The sequence below is a fragment of the Canis lupus genome, chromosome 14 (genome assembly GCF_048164855.1).
Source record: "Canis lupus baileyi chromosome 14, mCanLup2.hap1, whole genome shotgun sequence".
NCBI lineage: Eukaryota > Metazoa > Chordata > Mammalia > Carnivora > Canidae > Canis > Canis lupus.
In genome coordinates, this window is record NC_132851.1 from 61,472,282 (window position 1) to 61,493,191 (window position 20,910).

Genomic DNA, 20,910 nt, shown 5'->3' on the forward strand with positions numbered 1-20,910 from the left:
TCAAAACATCTCTAAAAATCATTATATCTATATCTATTTATATCTATGTCTATATCTATATCTATATCTATCTCACTCCCAGGAGTTTGCTGTTGTATTAGGCCAGTCCTTTGCTGGGGCTAGGGAAGAGAGAAGTTACATGCTTGAGGTGCTATTCCAGTTGCAGATTCACCTGTGAAGGAAAAATACTGTCACCCAAATTATTATAGCTATTTCAGGGGGTCTATCACATGTCAGAACTCTTCTTCAGAATAAGGCCCAGGGCACTGGAACCAAGCTTGAGTTTGGGAGCACAGCATACAACTTGGCACTTGCTGGTAGGATCTGCAGGCAAAAAGGTCTTGCTGCACATGGGGAGATAGATAACTACTTCTAAGACAAAGCTGGCTGAGAAGCAAATGTTCCAAGGAAGCATTCGTCAAAGAGCCCAAGCTAACAGGCACATATATGGACAATACACAGAAGGGATATGGGGTCTAGAGAGCATAGTGGAGATTCAGCCCAGAAAGTCTCCCTTAGGTGCCAGTTTGGGAAATTGCACCAAACAAATTCACAAAATGAAGTATCTGAAGTTCCCCAATTGGGAACAGACCACAGGAATTGGTGATTCTCAGAATCTTCGAAGAGGCTGTTGAGATCAGGGAGGATTCTCCATAGGAAGCAAGTTGCAACCTCAGTCCAGGCTCTCAGAGCAGACACAGCTGCAGTTCCTATGGAAGAACCTTCAGGAGACCAATGTAGAAGAACCTGTGGAGACCCAGAAATTAGACACTCAGCAATTAAAAATTTGATGCTTAGAAATTAGATATAGGAACAACATTTCCAAAATCTGAGCCCCATCATCTGGGACATGAGCTGTGTTATCCAAATAGTGGCACTGCGAGAAGATGAACTCTGACTCAGGGAACAGCTTGAGACCCAGAAGACAGCAGGGATCAGAGTGTCCTGGGTCAAGTTTTCAGCAAAGGGAATTGGGGCAGAGCTAGGAAATGTAGTGTCAGTGTGTAAACAACACTTCTTGGACCATGTTAATAGAAGGGGAACTTCATTCTAAGTCATAACACATAGAGGTTGAGTAAGATAAGTGCTTACTCTGCTATCTGTACTAGTCTAGGAAAAGGTAGGAATATCCTACAAAAACATAACAATTGGCCCTACCCCTACGGAATTTGGAAGCTCAGAGTCAGGAGCAAAATTGAGACCTGATTAATGACACACACACAAATTCATTTTAAAAGCACATTTTCTCCTTCTTTATAAATCCATTTGACTGCCTAATGGCCTCCTTTTTAACAAATTACAGCTCTGTTCTTCCTTCTTCAGATTGGTCACTAGGATCTTTAAATCTCTGTGCGAAACTGAAGGGTGGTTCCAGACATTTCCTTCTTGTAAATGACATCAAATTTCTCATTTTGGGCCACTGTGAAGTAATTCTTCCAGTCACCTGCAATCCCTAAAAATAAATAAGAAAATATATGGAATAACATATTTCCATTATGAAGGAAGCCTAGTATACCAAAAGAAAAGTTTCAAAGAGTTAAAGAAGGACTTCCCTTGTATTTGAATACTATAAAATGTCATTTCCCCTTTATTGGTCATTCCTGTCATCTAGGAAGGTGGCTTAGAGCTAAATAGAACCTGTTTTTTGAAGTATAATTGATATACAATATTGTAATATTACAGTATTATTAACTATATTCCTTATGTTGTACTCTGCATCCTCATGACTTATTTATTTTCTAACTAGAAGTTTGTTCCTCTTAATTCCCTTCACTTATTTTGCTTATTCCCCACCCCCCTCCCCTCTGGCTACCATCAGGGTGTTCTTTGTATTTAGGAGTCTGTTTCCATTTTATTTATTTGTTTTTCTGATCCCACATATAAATGAAACTGCATGGTATTTGTCTTTCACTTAGCATAATACCTTCTAGGTCCATCCATGTTGTTGCAAAAGGCAAGATTTTGTTTTATTTATTTATTTTTTATGGCAAGTAGTATGCCCTTGTGTGTATATACCACATCTTTTTTATCCAATCATCTACTAATGGTCACTTGGGTTGCTTCCATATTTTGCCTATTATAAATAATTTTGCAGTGAACACAGAGGTGCATATATCTTTTTGAATTAGTGTTTTCACTTTTGTTATCATAGTGGACTGCTGGATTATAGAGTAGTTCTATTTTTAATTTTTTGAGAAACTTCCATGTTGTTTTCCACAGTGACTGTACCAATTTACATCGGACAAATAGTGCACAAGTGTTTCCTTTTCTCCACATCCTCACCAACACTTGCTATTTTTGTCTTTTTGATACTAGCCATTCTGACAGGTTGGAGGTGATATCTCATTATGTTTTTTTAAGTTTTTATTTTACTTTAATTTTTTTTTTTTAAATTATATATTTATTCATGAGAGACACAGAGAGACAGAGGCAGAGACATAGAGGAAGAAGCAGTCTCCCTGCAAGGAGTCCCACGTGAGACTCCATCCCAGGACTCCAAGATCATGCCCTGGGCCAAAGGGAGGCGCTCAACCATTGAGCCACCCAGGCATCCCTCTCATTATGGTTTTGATGGACTTTTAAAGATACATACTGAGAAGGCTTAATTTTCCTATCTAAACTTATGGACCATACAATAGTTTCCTGAAAGAGATTGTTTTAGTGTTCCTGTTTGTCATGGGTCATAGGATTACTGTTGGACACTCCATCAGTGATCAGGACAGATTTTATTTCACGAATTAGTTTTAAAAACCATACAATGGACTGGTCATCAGCACAATTAATACATGACTAGGAAATTGATGTATCATTTCCCATGAATTTATTAGTAAAGATGGTGTGATACTTGAAGGATACCATTTTATTTCAGTTCCCTAGACTTTTATACTGTATTTTCATTTTTGATGAGATGAATAGCATTTAAAGTCAAACATATAACAATGCTGAATCATCTCTACAAAAGCAAAACTGTTGGGAACAGATTTGCTTTTAATTTCTTATACTTGAAAAAAAAATTTCTTATACTTGGATGCTTATAAATATTTGAAAAATTCTTAATGCACTGCAAGCGTGCCTGGAGATAAACATTTGTTTTGTTATTTTATGAAATATAAAATATGTCCTGTTGAATTGCAAGTTTCATTAATCCATGACGGCTTGATGAAGATTTCAAATCTTTTAATGAAAAAGAGCCCCATAAACAATGTTGTTTCCTGGTTATTATATTTTTTTCTGTGTTTACCAGATGGTAAGAGCTCTTTGAAATGTGACAGTAGTGTATATTTGAAGTAGTCCATCTGTAAAGATGTCAGTAAATACAAAAAGCACAAATTAAACAATCAAGAGTCATATATGAAGTATTCCAATGATTTTCTATTAATTATATAATATACACAAACACATTTGCTTCACAAGAGTAAGGGAAGTATAATTTTTTTTTTGATTAAGTAAATGCTGGCTAAAGCCTAGATTTTTCTGTTTTGTTGCAATGTGGAACATAAGTATAAACACTGGACATCATCTATCCTCTCCCTACGACTTTTACTATTGTGTGACTAAATTATGACATTGATTTAGCCAACATGGCATCCTTCCAGACTGAGTGTACCCAGCCCTTTGTTCATATATCACTTTGAACCCTGGTTAGCATCCATTTACATGCATGCCTCTCTCATTACATTGCGAGCTTCTTAAAGCAAATGTATGTGTCATTCATCCTTGCATGTTCTAGGAAATATGTGCTGCATGCAGGTGTTCATGAAGTGTTTCCTATACATAAATGAATGAATAAATGGCCATTCTTTAAATGTTTGTTGAGTGCATGAATGAATAAACGGGTAAACAAATCTCGAACTATTTAGACTAATAAGACTTGCTACTTTTTAATGTATTATTTATGGTGGGAAAAAATATTTGAAATGCTTACATGTTATTTACCATAATCCTCCCCCAAAACTTATGCCAGAGATCTTGTTACTTTCTCCATATTTTCAGTGATGTAAGCAGATGTTTGACAGATTGAATAAACATATTCAAAGTCATAGATTCAGGGAGTGGCACAGCCTGGACAAATTGCAGATCAATCTGACTACAAAAGGTATGTTTTTTTCCACTTCTGGAGGGGATGTAGAGACTGTCTCTCTTATGAGACTCAAATGGACTCTTTTCTGCTTGAAGTTTAAGAAACCATAGAATCCAGATACTGAACTTGTTTCATCTAACTCTATGCCCTAATGAAATATCATGGAGTGGTATCAATTTTCACATGACTGGGAATGAAACCCTTCTGAAAGTTACATTCAGATAATCTGACAAAATGAGAATTTGCCTTATTTAATAAAGGTTTTTTTTTTTTTTCCTGATTTTTTTCTACCAGCAAAATATGTGCATGTGAGCATCAGTCTTGTTTTAGACACCATTTACAATGAAAACTTTACTTTCTTATACTGCAGGTTAGTTGTGAAAAGTTAAGTGCAATGTTTTTGAAAATAAAGAACAATTTGAAAGCACTAGGGCAGTTTGCTATTTTGAGAAGTAATGTAGAAAAATATTTTAGAAAAAATTTAACCATATAACTTTTTTTGAAAATCAAGGGTTTTCAGCCATATGTTCATATGTACAGTACATTTTTAGGGTTATGTTTACTTTGTAGCACACCAATTGAAATTCTATCCCTTTTGTCTCTACTTCAATAAAGAATATTGAAAACAGAGGGTGACATTATTAGATGGATAACTTCCCAAATTTGTTTCTAAGTTAATAATTTGTTAAATGTATTATTTTTATCATTAATAAAACATTGTTGACACAAATCATACACAATAAGCCACAATATGCAGGATTTGCATCAGTGGAATCAATATCAAATGCCATATTCCTCTATTATCTTTTTAAGTTAAATTTAGATTCCATGTTTCCTATAATTCAGACAGCATTTTTAGGGAGCAAAATAGGGTAAAAAAAGTGATTTCTCCTGGTGAATCCTTAACAAAGTGACCACTGTTCTCTAAGTGATATGAAGTCTTTAAAGGAAATATTCCTGTATTGAGTGACATTAATTTATCACTGAGGAGAAGAGGGAAGCCTATGCTTATTTAGGCAAAGATTTAAGATTTAGGAATAACAATTTTGGAATGACTCACATCAGAATTGACAAAACTACTCTCATTTAGTAGCACAGTAAATAGAAAAATAAACATGCATCAAATATTCAAGGTATTCAGATAACAAGTTCATAATGCATTATTTCCTTAGTCATTTCTAATCTAGTTCAGCAACTTTTTGTGGTAGGTAGTTTTAGTGTCCTTATATTAGAGATGAAGAAATTGGTACCCAAACTGGCTAAGTAATTGTTAGAGGTCACAAAACTAATCCTCATTTTAGAGTAATTCAGAAGAAAGTGAAAAGGGAAATTAAACTAGGCAAAGTATTTACCTTTACGCATAAAAGATGATTTGCTATGATCCATCACTGTACTTGGTAGATGTGTATAATTCACCAGAGGATTGTCCTTCATCATTTCAAATGAGGTGTGATGAATTATCTTATCCAAGACTTCATCATTCAAATTCTTCTCTAGAAATCTAGCAATCTTCTGGACTTCCCGCTTTGGATTCTATCAGTGGATAAAGAGACATACCCAAAAAAAAAAAAAAAAAAAAAAAAAGAGACATACCCAAGAAAACGATAAATCATTAACATATCATTAGCATATTGTGAAAACTATAATATTTATAATCTGTTTTCTTAAATGTTGGTTCTGAATATCCAATCCATATTTTGTTGGGTCATCAATAGTTTTTAAAAAATTAATCATAAAACTGAAAACATCCATAATTTATATTTGGCAAAAATAGATGAAATATTTTGTTTATTCCAAGTTTCATATTTTTAGCTTATATCAAAAGTAGAATAAGAACAAAGCTTGGGCTAAATATTAACAATATTTTTTAAAAAACTCCAACAAAGATGCAAAGATATAAAGACCTAAGTAATTCATTAACTGTTGGGGATAAAAAGAACAAAATCTGAGAAATAAATAATTTTCCAGATTCTTTTTTTTTTTTAAGATTTTATTTACTTATAATAAGAGACACACAGAGAGAGGCAGAGACAGGCAGAGGGAGAAGCAGGCTCTCTGCAGGGAGCTCAGTGTGGGACTTGATCCCAGGACCTCAGGATCACAACCTGAACCAAAGGCAGATGCTTAACCACTGAGCCACTCAAGTGCCCCAATTTTCCAGATTCAAATGACATAAACTTAATGTTTGTAAATTTTAGGAGGTTAAACTAAACTCTATATGGATATGTCTAGAAATATATTGATAAGGTGATATCTAAACTGAATTGAAAAAGGTGAGTCAGAATTTACCACGATATGTAGTCTGCTGAGTTGTTGGAGAGTGAATTTTTAGTACAGAAATAATCAAAATTCTTGGAGGTATAGGGTCTCATAATATGTTGAAGGGAGGAAAAAAACACAAAGTGGTTGAAGTTAGATTTGAGTTGTTCATACAAGTAAGAGAGGCTATAAAACTGGAAAGATAAGTTGGGGTAAAAATGAGAAAAATCCTTGGATGTCCTGTGAAGGATTTGGGCTTTATCTCTTATTCAGGGAAGAAACATCATTTAATAATATGTCATTAACTATGTGTGTGCTCATGTATACACATGTGTGTGTTTTGGTAGGGAGTTCCCTACAAGGAAAGTTCTGGCAAAATATTATGTCTCAGACCTTGATAAGAGCAGAATGAGCCGACTAATTAAGGGACGTCAGTGCTTGGAATAAGTAAAAGGTCAGAAATGATGATAGTGGGGAAAAAGCCAAAGAAAAGTTAATACTGGTATTAGGAAAACCACAGATAGGCAAAAAGAGAACAATTTCTATTAGGGATTCCAAGTGTTTGGAGAATAATATGGCCACTGCCAAAGTATCAATGCGTGTTAGTTTATAGAGCTGTAGAAATGAAAGTAGAGTGCTGGTGACTACTGAATCTCCTTCTGCTGTATTTCTCTTTCACTGCATTGATTGAGAAATTATGCAGATGCTCATAAACCAATGTAAATTATTAGGGTTCTCCTTGAATTTTATTATTGAACTGTAATTATAATCTTATTCTATTATTGTTAAACTTCTTTATATAACATTGCCTAAAACTGACTGTATGACAGGAGAAAAAGACCATCTATTAAGTATGATGAACTTAACAGGTTTGAGTGGGTTTCAAAATATCTAGATATGCTTATAAAGCTGATTGGGCCAGACTGTAAATCAGTATGAATGAGTGGATTTGAATAATGCATTTTAGCTGAATAAGGAGAGAAATGGTTGACATGAGTGTCACATAGGGGATAGCATGATGTCAGACACAGAATGCAAATACCAAGTAGGCCCAGAAAGTGTATTTCCCCATCCTATGGAGGAAAGGGACTATACCTAGAAGCTAAAATTGCTCTTTTCATAAAGTTATTAAGGGCTACTCTTGTGTCTAGGAAGTAAAGAAAGATAGTACAGGACAGTTTTCTCCTTATGAAGAATTCATGACTTAATTCTGGCTAATCAAATACTCAAGGGATATTACCACTTATAAAAAGTGTTTTCAGAAAACCACTTCTGTTTCACAGCTGCATATTGCCAGCAAATTGGAAATTAATTGCCTCAAGCCCTGTATAAATGGACAGTAGTAAAGTTTAGGCCGTAGATTCTCTATGGGCTATAAACAAGTGTGATGGAAGATGGGATCCTGGGCAGGGCAGAAAAATTCACAGACTCTTTTTGTTAAAATGTGAGAATGTCCTGGGGGTTTCTCAGAAATACTTGGATCAATGGAAATTTTACCTGTGACATGATTTTTGTTATGCAAAGTAAGATTGATGTCTCTAAAATGTTTGTTGTTACTGCTCATTCATTTATTTATTCATTCAAGCAATTAATTATTCATACAAGTGATTCTATGATGCATGTGTAAGGTGCTATATTCTGTACTGTGAATGTAGTTACAAGAATGATATTTCTCAGGAGTGTGTGTGTGTGTGTGTTTGCCAAATTTAAGTAAAATGGCCTCAGAATAGGCCTGGAACTTTGCAGAAGTATTTGAACTGCTACTAGGTCATGTAGGAAACAGATGAATGCTGATGAATCCCCAAACTAGTAGGAGAATAAAAGAGAGGAACACATTTGAAAATTATAATAGGGATCCCTGGGTGGCGCAGCGGTTTGGTGCCTGCCTTTGGCCCAGGGTGCGATCCTGGAGACCTGGGATCGAATCCCACATTGGGCTCCCAGTGCATGGAGCCTGCTTCTCCCTCTGCCTATGTCTCTGCCTCTCTCTCTCTCTCTCTCTGTGACTATCATTAATTTAAAAAAATATTAAAAAAAAAAGAAAATTATAATAAGTAGGGCATGTGAACCAATGAGATGTCCATAAGATAGTGGAGCTATATCCACTGTATAAAGTCAATGAAGACAATGTATTTTCAGATTTTGAAAATTAATGAATATGTATGTAAGTGATGAATTACCTTATTCTACACCTAAAACCAATATTATACTGCATGTCAACTAACCAGAATTTATATAAAAATTTAGAGGAAAAAAAAGAAAATTAATGGACGAATAACATCATTAACCAAAGAGAGAATAAAAGAAGAAAAGGATTACATGTTAGAGACAGAGAAGCAAGATGAGTTTAGTTTTGAATGTGTTAAATTTAAGGATCATTTAAATAAAAGCCTGGGTCTGAATTAGGGTAGAAATTAAAAAGGGATTTTAGGGATCCCTGGTGGTGCAGCGGTTTAGCGCCTGCCTTTGGCCCAGGGTACGATCCTGGAGACCACGGATGGAGTCCCACGTCGGGCTCCCTGCATGGAGCCTGCTTCTCCCTCTGCCTGTGTCTCTGCTTCTCTCTCTCTCTCTCAATCTCTCTCTCTCTCTCTCTCTCTGTGTCTATCATGAATAAATAAATAAAATCTTAAAACAAATAAAAATAAATAAATAAATAAAATGGAATTTTGGGGGGTCATTAGCACACAAAGAGTTTTGGTAACTGTAGGCATGGGTATGATCTCCAAAATGTAGCAAATAGCTTACAAAGAAAGCTAACTAAGTAACAGATGGAAATCTACAGGAGCCAAGAGAGCAAAATAACCTATTAAGTGTAGGAAAGAATTTCAACAACAGAAGGTGCTCATAAACACAATGGTTAAAAAGTATAAGAAGATAAAAATGTCATGGATTTCACCATTAGAAATCACTAACGATCTTAGCAAGATTTGGATAAGCAGGCATGGAGAAGAGGCAAAATAATCACAACATTTTTTTTTTAACTCCACAGATTAAATGGAAATATTTATTAACACTTTACCCCAGGATGTATTGGGGCAATTACTCAAAATGATTTCTACCATTTTACCTCTTTCATATCTTCATAGTACAAGAAAAGTATTGGATGTTCTTCCTTTTTCTTCCACCAGCTCTTAACATGATTAAACCAGGAACCATAGGCCACTAAAACCAGAGAAATAGTCTATTACTGTAAGCATTCATCAAATTGAATATTTATTTCTAAATAGTAAGCCAAATTGTACAAATATTTTGTAGAATTAATAATCATGGAAACTGAATATATAAGGCCAATTAAAATGTATATAATCAACCATTTATGGATGTAGTTAGATTAAAAACTATAAAGTACAAAAAAAATAATAAAGTACAAAGGAAGCATTTCAATTGAAAATACATTGGCCTCCATATGAATTTTACTTCGCCTCACATGGGAGGAAACAATTCTACTAAGTACTCGTATTAACTATTTATCTAAATATTATAAATATATGTATAACAGATCTAACCAAGATTTGGACAACTTAAACAATTTGCATTGTAAGCAGGAAATGAGAATGGATTTCTAGTAACTGAAAAAGACATTTGAGAATATTTTCATTAAGTCCATGTTAAATACCAAATTTATGTATTAATGTCATAGTAAAATATTAGATAGTTGATCTAATTATTTAAATGTTATTTAAATGTGCTTTTTACTGGCTTAGAAATGTGTTTTGGGTTTTTAAAATATATTTTTTATTTTTTTATTATTTTTTTGATAGATTTTATTTATTTATTCATGAGAGACACAGAGAGAGAGGCAGAGACACAGGCAGAGGGAGAAGTAGGCTCCATGCAGGGAGCCGGACATGAGACTGGATCCCAGGTCTCCAGGATTACACCCTGGGCTGAAGGTGGCGCTTCAGCCCAGGGTGTAAACCACTAAGTCACCAGGGCTCCCCTAAATATATATTTTTAAATATTTTATTTAGTAATTCATGAGAGACACAGAGAGAGAGGCAGAGACCTAGACAGAGGGAGAAGCAGGCTCCCTGCAGGGGACCGGACAAGGGACTGGATCCCTGGATCTGGGATCATGCTCTGAGCTGAATGCAGATGCTCAACTGCTGAGCCATCCAGGCGTCCAGAAAAGTGTTTTGGTAGGAAAAGTCACACCCATAATAGTTATTAGTATTATTAAAAAGAAAACTTACTAATTTCAAGCCCGGGCCTACCTACCATTTCCAGTCATGAATCTCTCCAAATACTCCTCCCAGGGACCAGGGGCAGGTTCCAAATTATTCATTAAGTCAAAATGATAATATGAGACTGCAACATCCTTGGCATTTCGAGCCAAATAAATCATCTACAGAGAAAAAAAAAAAAAAGAAAACCACGTGGATTTGAAATCCACAAAGTTAAAAATAGGAAAAATTAGAATTAATGAAACAGAAAGCTGTCTTTAAAAAAAAATGAACAAACTTGACAATCATCTAGCAAGACAAAGAAAAAAGAGAAGACACAAATAACTAATATCAAGAAAAAATAGGTTTCACATCAAATCTGATAGCCACTAAAATTACAATGAGTATGAAAAGATGTTCCACATCATATATCAGAGAAGTGAAAATTAAAGCAACTGTGAGACACTACTCCATACTTATTAGAATGACCAATATCCAGATAACTGGCGCCAAATCCTGGTGAGGATGTTGAGCAACCGGAGCTCTCTAATTCATTGCTGGTGGGATTGCAAAAATGGTACCTTGGAAGACATTGTGGCAGTTTCTTACAAAGCTAAGCATAGTTTTACCTACAATCCAGCAGTCACACTGCTTAGCATTTATCCAAAGTTGAAAAATAAGCTCCACACAAAAACCTGCAAGTGGATATATATAGCAGTTTTATTCATAATCGCCAAAATGTGAGGGGAACCAAGATGTCCTTCAGTAAATGAATGAATAACCTAGGATACATTCAGACAGTAGAATATTATGCACTAAAATCAAATGAGCTATCAAGCCATGAAATGACATGGAGGAAACTTAAATGCATATTACTAAGTGAAAGAATGCAATTTGGAAAAACTACATACTGTATGTTTCTAACTATGTGACATTCTGGAAAAGGCAAGACCATGAAGGCAATTAAAAAGATCGGTGGTTGTCAGGTTGGGAGGAGAGGGGGATGAATAGGTGAAGTACTGAAGATTTTTAGGACAGCAAAATTACACAGAATGATACTATAATGGTCTACGTTTTCATTATACATTTGTCCAAACCCCACAAGACCGAGTGAACCCTAATGTAAACTATGAACTTTAGGTGATAATGATGTGTAGGTTCATCAGTTTTAACAAATGTATACCACTCTGGTGGGGGATGTTGATAGGTAACTATGCATGCGTAGGGGCAGGGGATATATGGGAAATCTCTTTGCCTTCCACTCGATTTTGCTGTGAATCTAAAACTGTTCTAAAAGTAAAATTGTTGTAAAAATAGTCTGTTCAAAGAAAGAATAAAAATAGATATATGGGGGTGCCTGTGTGGTTGAGTTGGTAAAGCATCTGCCTTGGTCTCAAGTCATGATCCCACAGTCCTGGGATGGAGACCTGCATTAGGCTCCCAGCTCAGTGGAGAGTCTGCTTATCTCTTTCCCTTTGCTCCTCCCCACCTTGTTCTCTCTCACTCAAATAAATAAATAAAATCTTTAGAAAAAGGGAGAAAGTTATGAAACACTTTTCATTACAAAATTCAACAGCTTAGGGATCCCTGGGTGGCACAGCGGTTTAGCGCCTGCCTTTGGCCCAGGGCGCGATCCTGGAGACCCAGGATCGAATCCCACGTCAGGCTCCCAGTGCATGGAGCCTGCTTCTCCCTCTGCCTGTGTCTCTGCCTCTCTCTCTCTCTCTCTCTCTCTGTGTGACTATCATAAATAAATAAAAATAAATAAAAATTAAAAATTAAAAAAAAAAACAAAAACAAAATTCAACAGCTTAGAATTCCTCATACATCAAAAACAGCAAAAGTTGAAATAGATAATCAGAATAGCCCCACAATTACTGAAGAAATTCAATTTCACATTTAAAAGTTCCCCAGAAGCAAATAATCAGGCACAAATGTTTCACTGGAGAATTTTATCAAACAAGAACTGACATCTTTATATTGAGTTTTCAGAGAAGGCCAGAATATCTAGGGATATTTGGGGAAAAACAGTAGCAATACAGTGCAAAGATGGGGATCCTGTTGCTATATACCTTTGGCAAACTTGATTACGTAAGTTGCTTGAAATATATATTTTTAATTCAAACACTGTCTTATGTAGTTCTCAACGAACAAAAATGTGAACAATCACTTACTATGTGCATGAGCAAAGGGATAGAGAGGGTCACAGTAAAAAAAATGACTTCTAGTGTAGAGTGTACCTTGCAGTTGTTCTCCCAGAAAGACTTAGGAAGAAGAGCAATTGGTAGATGTGTCTTCACAAGCCGTGGTGATGGATTCTTCTCTAACTGTTCTATTCCTGGGAAAATTTTAGTTTGGTATATAGATACATTAGAGTTCTCAAGGAGCCAGCAATTTCCTGATTTTCTCTAACCTTTTAAAATATTTTTGAGCAGTATATAATGCTGCTAGATTTTGAACCAATCACACAGTGTTTATCTGGATTTGAGGATGCAATATTGCATAATAGTTAAGGGCATGGTTGTGAGGTTAGCCTCCTTGGGTTCAAATCCTAAATCTGTCACTTACTTACTCATTGTGAGACATTCGAAAGATTGCTAGTCTCTGTATCTCACTTTCTCCACCTCTAGAATGAGGAGTAATAGTATCAGCTTAGCAATTTGGAGTTTTATCATACCTTGAATTATTACAAATAATCATGAAAATAGTTTCTGTATCTCAAATGAAAGAGATATGGATTCCTACTCTTTCTCATATCATCTATTGTTTGTATCTGGTGTTATGGTATAAATGGTGTTGCATCTGTAGAGCATCAGCTGCTGCACCTGCATTTTTTCATTATTTCCTGTATGTGCCATGTGTACATATGTGCAAAATAAAAATGTTGTATAATTTTTAGGTGTTAAGTGAACTCACCAAAGGCATACAACTAATATGTGGGAGAACTTTGTTTCAAATCAAGTCTTTGGATAAGGGATATGTGAACTTCCCCGAGACAGAGAATATCCATTTATTTTGTCTATTCAGAGCTAGGATGATTCCAGAGGCCCGAATCTCACAAATATATAAGTGACTTGGTTAGTCTGAAGGCACTTCTGGGATAAAGGCACACTCAGAATTCCTGACATAGATTAGATGAGCGGGACCAACCATTTTAATTTACTATTCTTTTAATGCACTCAGTAGCCTTTATTATATCTTAGATATATCTCTTAATGATGTTATATGTTATAGAGTCACCAACACCTAAAATCTCCTCCAGGTTTCATATCCAATAACTCTTAGTGTCCTATGCATTTTTTTTTGCAATATTACTTACATCTAGTCTAACATCTAGATTACCTGTTAATCCTACTTTATCTTTCCACCTTTTGCATACAAAGGCACACCTGCTTAAAACTGCATCTGACTCACTCAAAACAATCTTATACTGCACTTATTCACAAAAAGTTATTACATATGCCAAAAAGCCACTCAGTCTCTACTAAAACATCTTTTGACAATGTTCTATATAATGCTCATTTTTGTTTTATAGTCTATTTATTTTTTGTTTTTTGTCAGCTCCCATGCTTCTTCTCCATCCCCACCTGCACCCCAAACACACACTAGAATGGAGATTTCACAAGAGCTGGGGTGTAGCTCATTTCATTACCAATCAATGTTCTGTAGAGAACAATGTGTAGCACGCAGTTGTATTAGGAAGAATTTCTTAATTATAATGTGGATAGGGTTGCCTGGTTTAGGAAATAAAAATAAAAAATCCTAGTTAAATTTGAATTTCAGATAAACAACAGATACATTTTAGTGTAAGTATCATCCATGCAATGTTTAGGATATACTTTTGCTAAATAAGATAGATACTTATCTGAATTTCAAATTTAATTTGGTATCTTGAAATTTTTCTGAAAAATTTTATCTGGAAATATTAATTATACATTAATTATAAAATTCCACCAACTATTTTATTATGCTACTTCTGACCTGGTAGCTACAGCCACTTTACCCAGCATGTGGAAATGAGAAATCATTGTCTTCCACAACTCACTATGTCTCAATGCCCATGACATGAACTTTTACATTTTTTAAATGAAGTTTTCCTGATATCTTTATCTTTTATTGACTTTTGTTCTGTAGAATTTGATAGATAAGAACACTTTAAAAATTATCATCCAAATTTTTAGTTATTTTCTACAACAAAACTCTTTCATCTTAGGTCATCATACCTGGATATGCATAAATGAAACTACAGTTTATCAATATGTTTTGGTGACTGTACTGCTTCCAAACTTCTATTTTATTACCAAATTGACTCTATTTTCTTTGAATGAAAATCACAAATACAATAATTCATATGCTGTATAAATAATATTATAAAATTGTAATTCCCAGGTGGTTTAAAATTACCTGAAGTTCTTAGTCCAGGGACAGCCATTTCCAACATTGGAACTTTAACTGTTATAAAATCCCGCTTACATTTTTCAACATCTCCATTATTCAGAACCATGTCTACAATTTCACTAACCCAGGTGGTACCTGTGGTGAAAGACAACGTTTTTGTACCCATCACTTGAATCTGGGGGGAAAAGTATCTACAGGTAGTCTGCCATCTGAATGCATTCTATTAGAAACTTAATTCTGCAATTATCCTTTCTGTGCCCCAAATGCTCATTTTAAATATATTCAAAATACATGACTAGACTTGCTGATAGGAATATTAATTTTATTTAGTATGCTACTGATTTTATTTTATTTTTTTTTAATTTTTATTTATTTATGATAGTCACAGAGAGAGAGAGAGAGAGAGAGAGAGAGGCAGAGACACAGGCAGAGGGAGAAGCAGGCTCCATGCACCAGGAGCCCGACGTGGGACTCGATCCTGGGTCTCCAGGATCGCGCCCTGGGCCAAAGGCAGGTGCCAAACCGCTGCGCCACCCAGGGATCCCAGTATGCTACTGATTTTATAGAGAAGTTGATTTTTCAGGAAACTAATACTGAAGCCAGATCTGCATCTGTCAGACCACAAAACTCACCTGATTTGGGGTAAGTGGCTATTATGATATCATCTGGTCTGCTGTGGAATTGTTCAATATTTTCCCAGTTGTTTGCAAAAGTATAGATTATGGGATAGCCGTGAATCATCTTCAAATTTTTTCTCAGAAAATCTTTTGGCGAAATCATTTTTGTACCAAATCGTACAAATACTTAACAGAATACTTTCTGACAATCTGATCATAGGAAAATAAAGAAAATAAAAATCAGCAGCTCAGTAACTAATGCTATTAAAACACTGCTACTCCATACAAAGTGAAATTGGCCTTTAACTCAGCATGCAGAGATCTAAATACAAAGGGCAGTTTTGTGAGTGTAAAGCTGTAGATTGCAAGAGCAGCAACTGGCTCAGTGACAAGCAGTACAAAGGTCTCTACTGGAAGCTTTTTAAAGAAATGAAACCACATCTTAGAACACACACATACACATATATTATATATATTATATATTTTATATAATATACATATGTATTGTAATAAAAATTGCTTTGCCAACTCTTTGATTAGTAACTCTTCTAATCATGATTATACTAATACTATCTGTGAATTGGAATCTTCTTGCTCTGCTAAGTCTTCCAAAAATTTTGAGTCCTGGGAGGAGACTATATCATTATTCTCTGTTCTCTGATATATATTATATATACATATTTGGAGAGAGAGAATTTATTATGAAGAATTGGTTCGTGCAATTTTTATGAAGGCTGAAAAGCCCCTGGATCGGTAGATAGCAAACTGGAAACTCAATGGTTTAGTTCTAATTTGAAGGCCAGCAAGTTTGAGACCCAAGAATAACCAGTGCTTCAGTTTGTGTGTGAAGGCAGAAAAAAACTGATGTCTGAATTCAAAGTCAGGCAGGATGAATTCTTCCTCATTCCCAGGAAGGTCAGTTTTTTGTTCTGTTCAGGCTTTAACAGATCAGATAAGGTCCATTCACATTAGAAAGGGCAATCTGAAGTATTCAGCCTACCAATTTAAATGTTAATTTCATCCAAAAATACCCTCACAGATGTAGAATAATATTTGATCAAATATCTGGGCTCTCTGTGGCCCAATCAAATTGACATAAAATTGACGATCCTGGAGAGCTATTCATTGTTTATTTTTTCCACTTCATCTCCACTGATGTGAAACTCTAACTTTGCTTTTACTACTGTTTCTCATTTCACAACCGTCTCACCCTTCCCAACACAGAATATAAACATCCCAGAAATAGAAGGAAATGTAAAATGTAGAAGTTATAGGATCCTTTATAACCTACTGGTCCATTTAGTTTTGAGAATCTGTCAATTAACAATAACACACAATATATACTACATACAAATAGAGTTTGAATTAACAACAATCTGAATTATATAGTATCTTAGATGAACTCTTACAGCTGCTAGTAAAATCTATCTCTAGACTTCAAACATTGCTAACCAGACATTCTTAAATGTATATCTATAAATAATTTTATCCCATAAATATTTTGTAAGGAGCAGGAAGTGGAAAGAAGTGAAATTGAGTCAGTAAGCTCTGCTCTGGGAATGAAGTAGATGCTGAATGAACTGAATGAATGAATGACTGAATCTGCATGTCCCACTTAGAATCTTCTAAGATACATTTTTTTTTAATTTTTAAAAATATATTTTTAAAATTTATTCCTGAGAGACACTGGGAGAAGCAGACTCACTGAGGGGAATCCAATTCGAGACTTGATCCCAGGACCCCTGACATCACACCCTGAGTCAAAGGCAGATGCTTAACCGCTGAGCCACCCAAGTGTCCAGAATCTTCTAAGACCTTGAGGATAGTGTTACTTCCCAGTTTGGATATATACATAGGAATGAGTGACAATGGAAGTCAACATGGTATATGTGGATATTAGACCTGAGTTACATACAATAAATGAAACAGTTTTCTTTGAAACATTTTGGTCTACTAATTTCTTACCTAATTGTTTCTTCCCAGATTATACAAAGGTAAATATTGAGCCCAAATAACATTTGAATGCTTATATGTTCTAAATTAATTGAGGAAAGTAAGTGAGGCTCTCTTTTTCTTCTCTGGCTCCAGAATATAAAATTTTGTGGTGCACTGACCAATTCTTATAATGCATACAGATTAATAGGGAAAAGCAAATAAATATTGAGGACACAGTTCCCCTTCTTATACTATCTACTCATGTATGGCCACACCACCCTGAACTCACCCCATCTCCTATACTGTCTGCTACAAATCCTATGAATAAATCTGCTCCCCACCTAGTAGGTGGTTAACATTATTTTATACATTTATAACATCATTCCTGGGTCCATTCATGTCTTCACTCATCCTTTTTTATTTCTTTATTAATTTTGATTTATTTGTACTATAGTTTTATATTTATATGATTAATTCACAATCGCTATTCAAATACAGTTCATGTACAAACATCATGTAATACTGACAACACCTGAGAGCTTGTTAGAAATGCAGCATCTCAGGCCCCAATCCAGAATCAGAATTTATATTTCAGCAAAGTCCCCGAGTAATTGTATACACAAGGAAATGTGGGAAGCATGACTTTAGACCACTTTCATCTGCTCTCTAACAATATAGGGTGTGTATAAGTGATTTATCAAAATGAATCTACATCTTCTAGAAAATAAATTGTATTGACTGGGCTACCCACGCTGATGATAAGTCTTACTTTCATTTTGTGGATGAAGTTAAGGAACAAGTTCAGAATTTGCCCAGAGATACACAACAAGTGAGTGGTAACTAGAAATAGACGAGTTTTCCCAGCTCTACACACTTATTTGCTCATACCATGAATCTTGCATGGGTGGGCCTGAAACTGAGTCAAAGTCTCCGTGATTTTCTCTTATCCAAATGAGGACATTCGCAATTCATAAAGAAGTTTTACTTTGACAAAGCAAACTTCCTCTGACAAAAACCTGACTTTTCATGCTGCAAAAATGTTGTCAGAGAAGCATGGATGTGAGTAACAAGATGAAAATAAGGCAGCTGATTCTCAATACATCCTAGTCACATCTAGGAAAGGGTGTAACCAATTCAGGAATCTAGGAGTAGTAATCCTGATTTGCACTTCTCATTTTGACCCATGGATGATGATGAGTTCAGAATTACATGGGCAGATGGATGCCCACGGGTAAGGCTATAAGACATAACATAACTAATGTCACTGAGCCAGATACCCTGGAAGATGGTTTATGAGTGATATTTAAAATTATAAAAATTAGTTTATAAAAATCTTTTAAATCCTGAGGCACCTGGGTGCCTCAACTGGTTAAATGTCTGCCTTTGGCTCAAGTCATGATTTTAGAGTCCTGGGATGAAGTCCTATGTTGGGCTTTCTGCTCAGAGGTGTTAACTTCTCTTTCTCACTCTCCCTCTCTGCCCACTCTCTCTGTTTCTCTCTTCTCTCAAATAACTAAATAAAATCTCTTTAAAAAGTCTTTTAGGGTAATGCCAGGGTCCTGAGATCCAGCCCCGCATAGGACTCCCTGCTCACTGAGAGCCTGCTTCTCCCACTCCTCCCTGCTTGTGCTCTCTCAGTCTCAATAAATAAAATCTTTAAAAAAATCTCAAATTCTACCAAAAAGTAACAATATAATGTGGTTATATATGATAGTCTACATGATACCACGGGTCCTCCTAGCTGAACATTAAAATGTCCAGAATTGGCTTTTAAAAAGATCAATGGTAAACAAGAAAAAAATGAAAAGCAACATCCTTCATAGGAAAAACTAACTGAAATATCGGACATTAAAACCTAGTGGTTCTTTTAATGAAAAAAGTATTTCTTCCATTAGTTTCACCTTAATAAAGTCCAGCTTTATTCCCTTATGAAGCTTACAGTTTCATAAGAAGACCCCCAATGCTTCAGTAAAGTCCAATTGAACCTAGAAAAATAAAAGTGATCATGGGAAGCCTGAGAGATTGTGCATAGCATAAACAACAATACCGAGTTTCCTTTGGGAAAACTGGAATTAGGCAAAAACATTTAAATTGGAAACATGTGTTCAAAATGGGAATCATGGGAGAAGCCCAATGCTCTGCAGATGCCAGACAAAAACTTCCAGAAAAGAGATTTTAAAAAGCAAATTTTACCTCACAATTTAATTTCCTTTTTCAGTTTTCACGTTCAGTCAATGGTGCTGGTGTTGACAAGAACCCTGGGAGCTGATGGTAGTCCCAGGAGGACGGGGCCAGGGGAATCTGAGGAGGCTCAATTCTATCTCCAGGAAAAAGAGTAAGTTCAGGATTTGATCTGGATGCAGCACTCGGTGACTTGACAGGCAGTTAAGACACAAAAAGTGTGAACTAAACACAGGTACACACAGAGGCAGGCACTGCTGTTTCAACAGCTGGCAGAGCCAGGAAGCACTGAGAAGGAAATGGATCAGGGTGGTGGCCAGTAGTAAGCACAGTCAGATTGCCTGGATTTGAAGGTTCTAGAAGGCTTCAAAGGGTCTGAGAGAAATGCATAGGGGAAGAATCTGAAGCATCAGTGTATGGAAGCCTGTTGCTCCTCTGCAGTTTATAAGAATGTCTTTTAACTATTGTGATTGTGATGAAAAGTCATTGTGTGTGTGTGTTCATCTGGAAGAAACCTAAGTTCTAATGTCTTAGAAAGGGCAAATATATACAAACATTTACTAAAGATAATACTAAATAATTTTAGCAAGCAGAAACAGGGGAGATCCATTGTTTCTGTCACTCTAATCATTTCTATAACCTCTCAGTATTTTTTTTTTTTTTTGCATGCTGAGTCACATATACACACAAAGAAGGATTAAACAAGAAGCTTGTGTGTGGAGGAGAAGAAACTTTGCCCCAGAAATATGCTCCTGTTCTCTACCCCTGTTATCTCAGCTACCTGTGAGATTCTTTTATGGTCAGTTGCTGTTCAATCCTTTAGCTAAGGGCTCTTAACAAGTCAGATATGGCTATAACCACCAAGCCCTTCCCCTGGAGATTATACCTCTGCAGATCTGGGAAATTCAATTTTTGAATTGAATTTCAATTAATCCAAATTGTTTTAAGATCCTCCACTTTACTTACAGATCTTTAAGTTCATTTTAAAAATGCATTTGTGTCTTTAAAATATGTTCCCAACAGATTCCTGGTTTTCTTGGAGAGCTGGAGTTATTTCATTCTTGGTTTGTATGAAGGGTAGGAGTGTGTGAGAGAACATGGAGAAAAAATGTTTCTCTTCAGGGTATGGTATAGTTGTATTTTGTTGCCTGTATAATGGACCATAATCCTCAGTGCATCATGCACACAAATCTGGAAAGCATCGAGATTGATCATAGTAATACTAATCTGGCTCTCTTATCTTTGATTGGGGATCCAGAATTCTTGCTTTTCC

At 35.5% G+C, this 20,910-nt stretch overlaps 1 protein-coding gene across 1 annotated transcript; it reads right to left on the minus strand.

Annotated features, from left to right (window-relative positions):
- Positions 1-1,225: 1,225 nt before the first annotated feature.
- LOC140604170 (sulfotransferase 1B1) lies at positions 1,226-19,928 on the minus strand. The gene is made up of 8 exons (XM_072775272.1): positions 19,650-19,928; positions 15,537-15,731; positions 14,911-15,039; positions 12,747-12,844; positions 10,562-10,688; positions 9,411-9,505; positions 5,434-5,614; positions 1,226-1,453 (listed from the first exon to the last, which is right to left on the minus strand). Exons 2-8 carry the CDS (start codon positions 15,682-15,684, stop codon positions 1,341-1,343), a joined length of 891 nt encoding a protein of 296 aa, XP_072631373.1. The 5' UTR covers positions 15,685-15,731; positions 19,650-19,928; the 3' UTR covers positions 1,226-1,340.
- Positions 19,929-20,910: the final 982 nt, after the last annotated feature.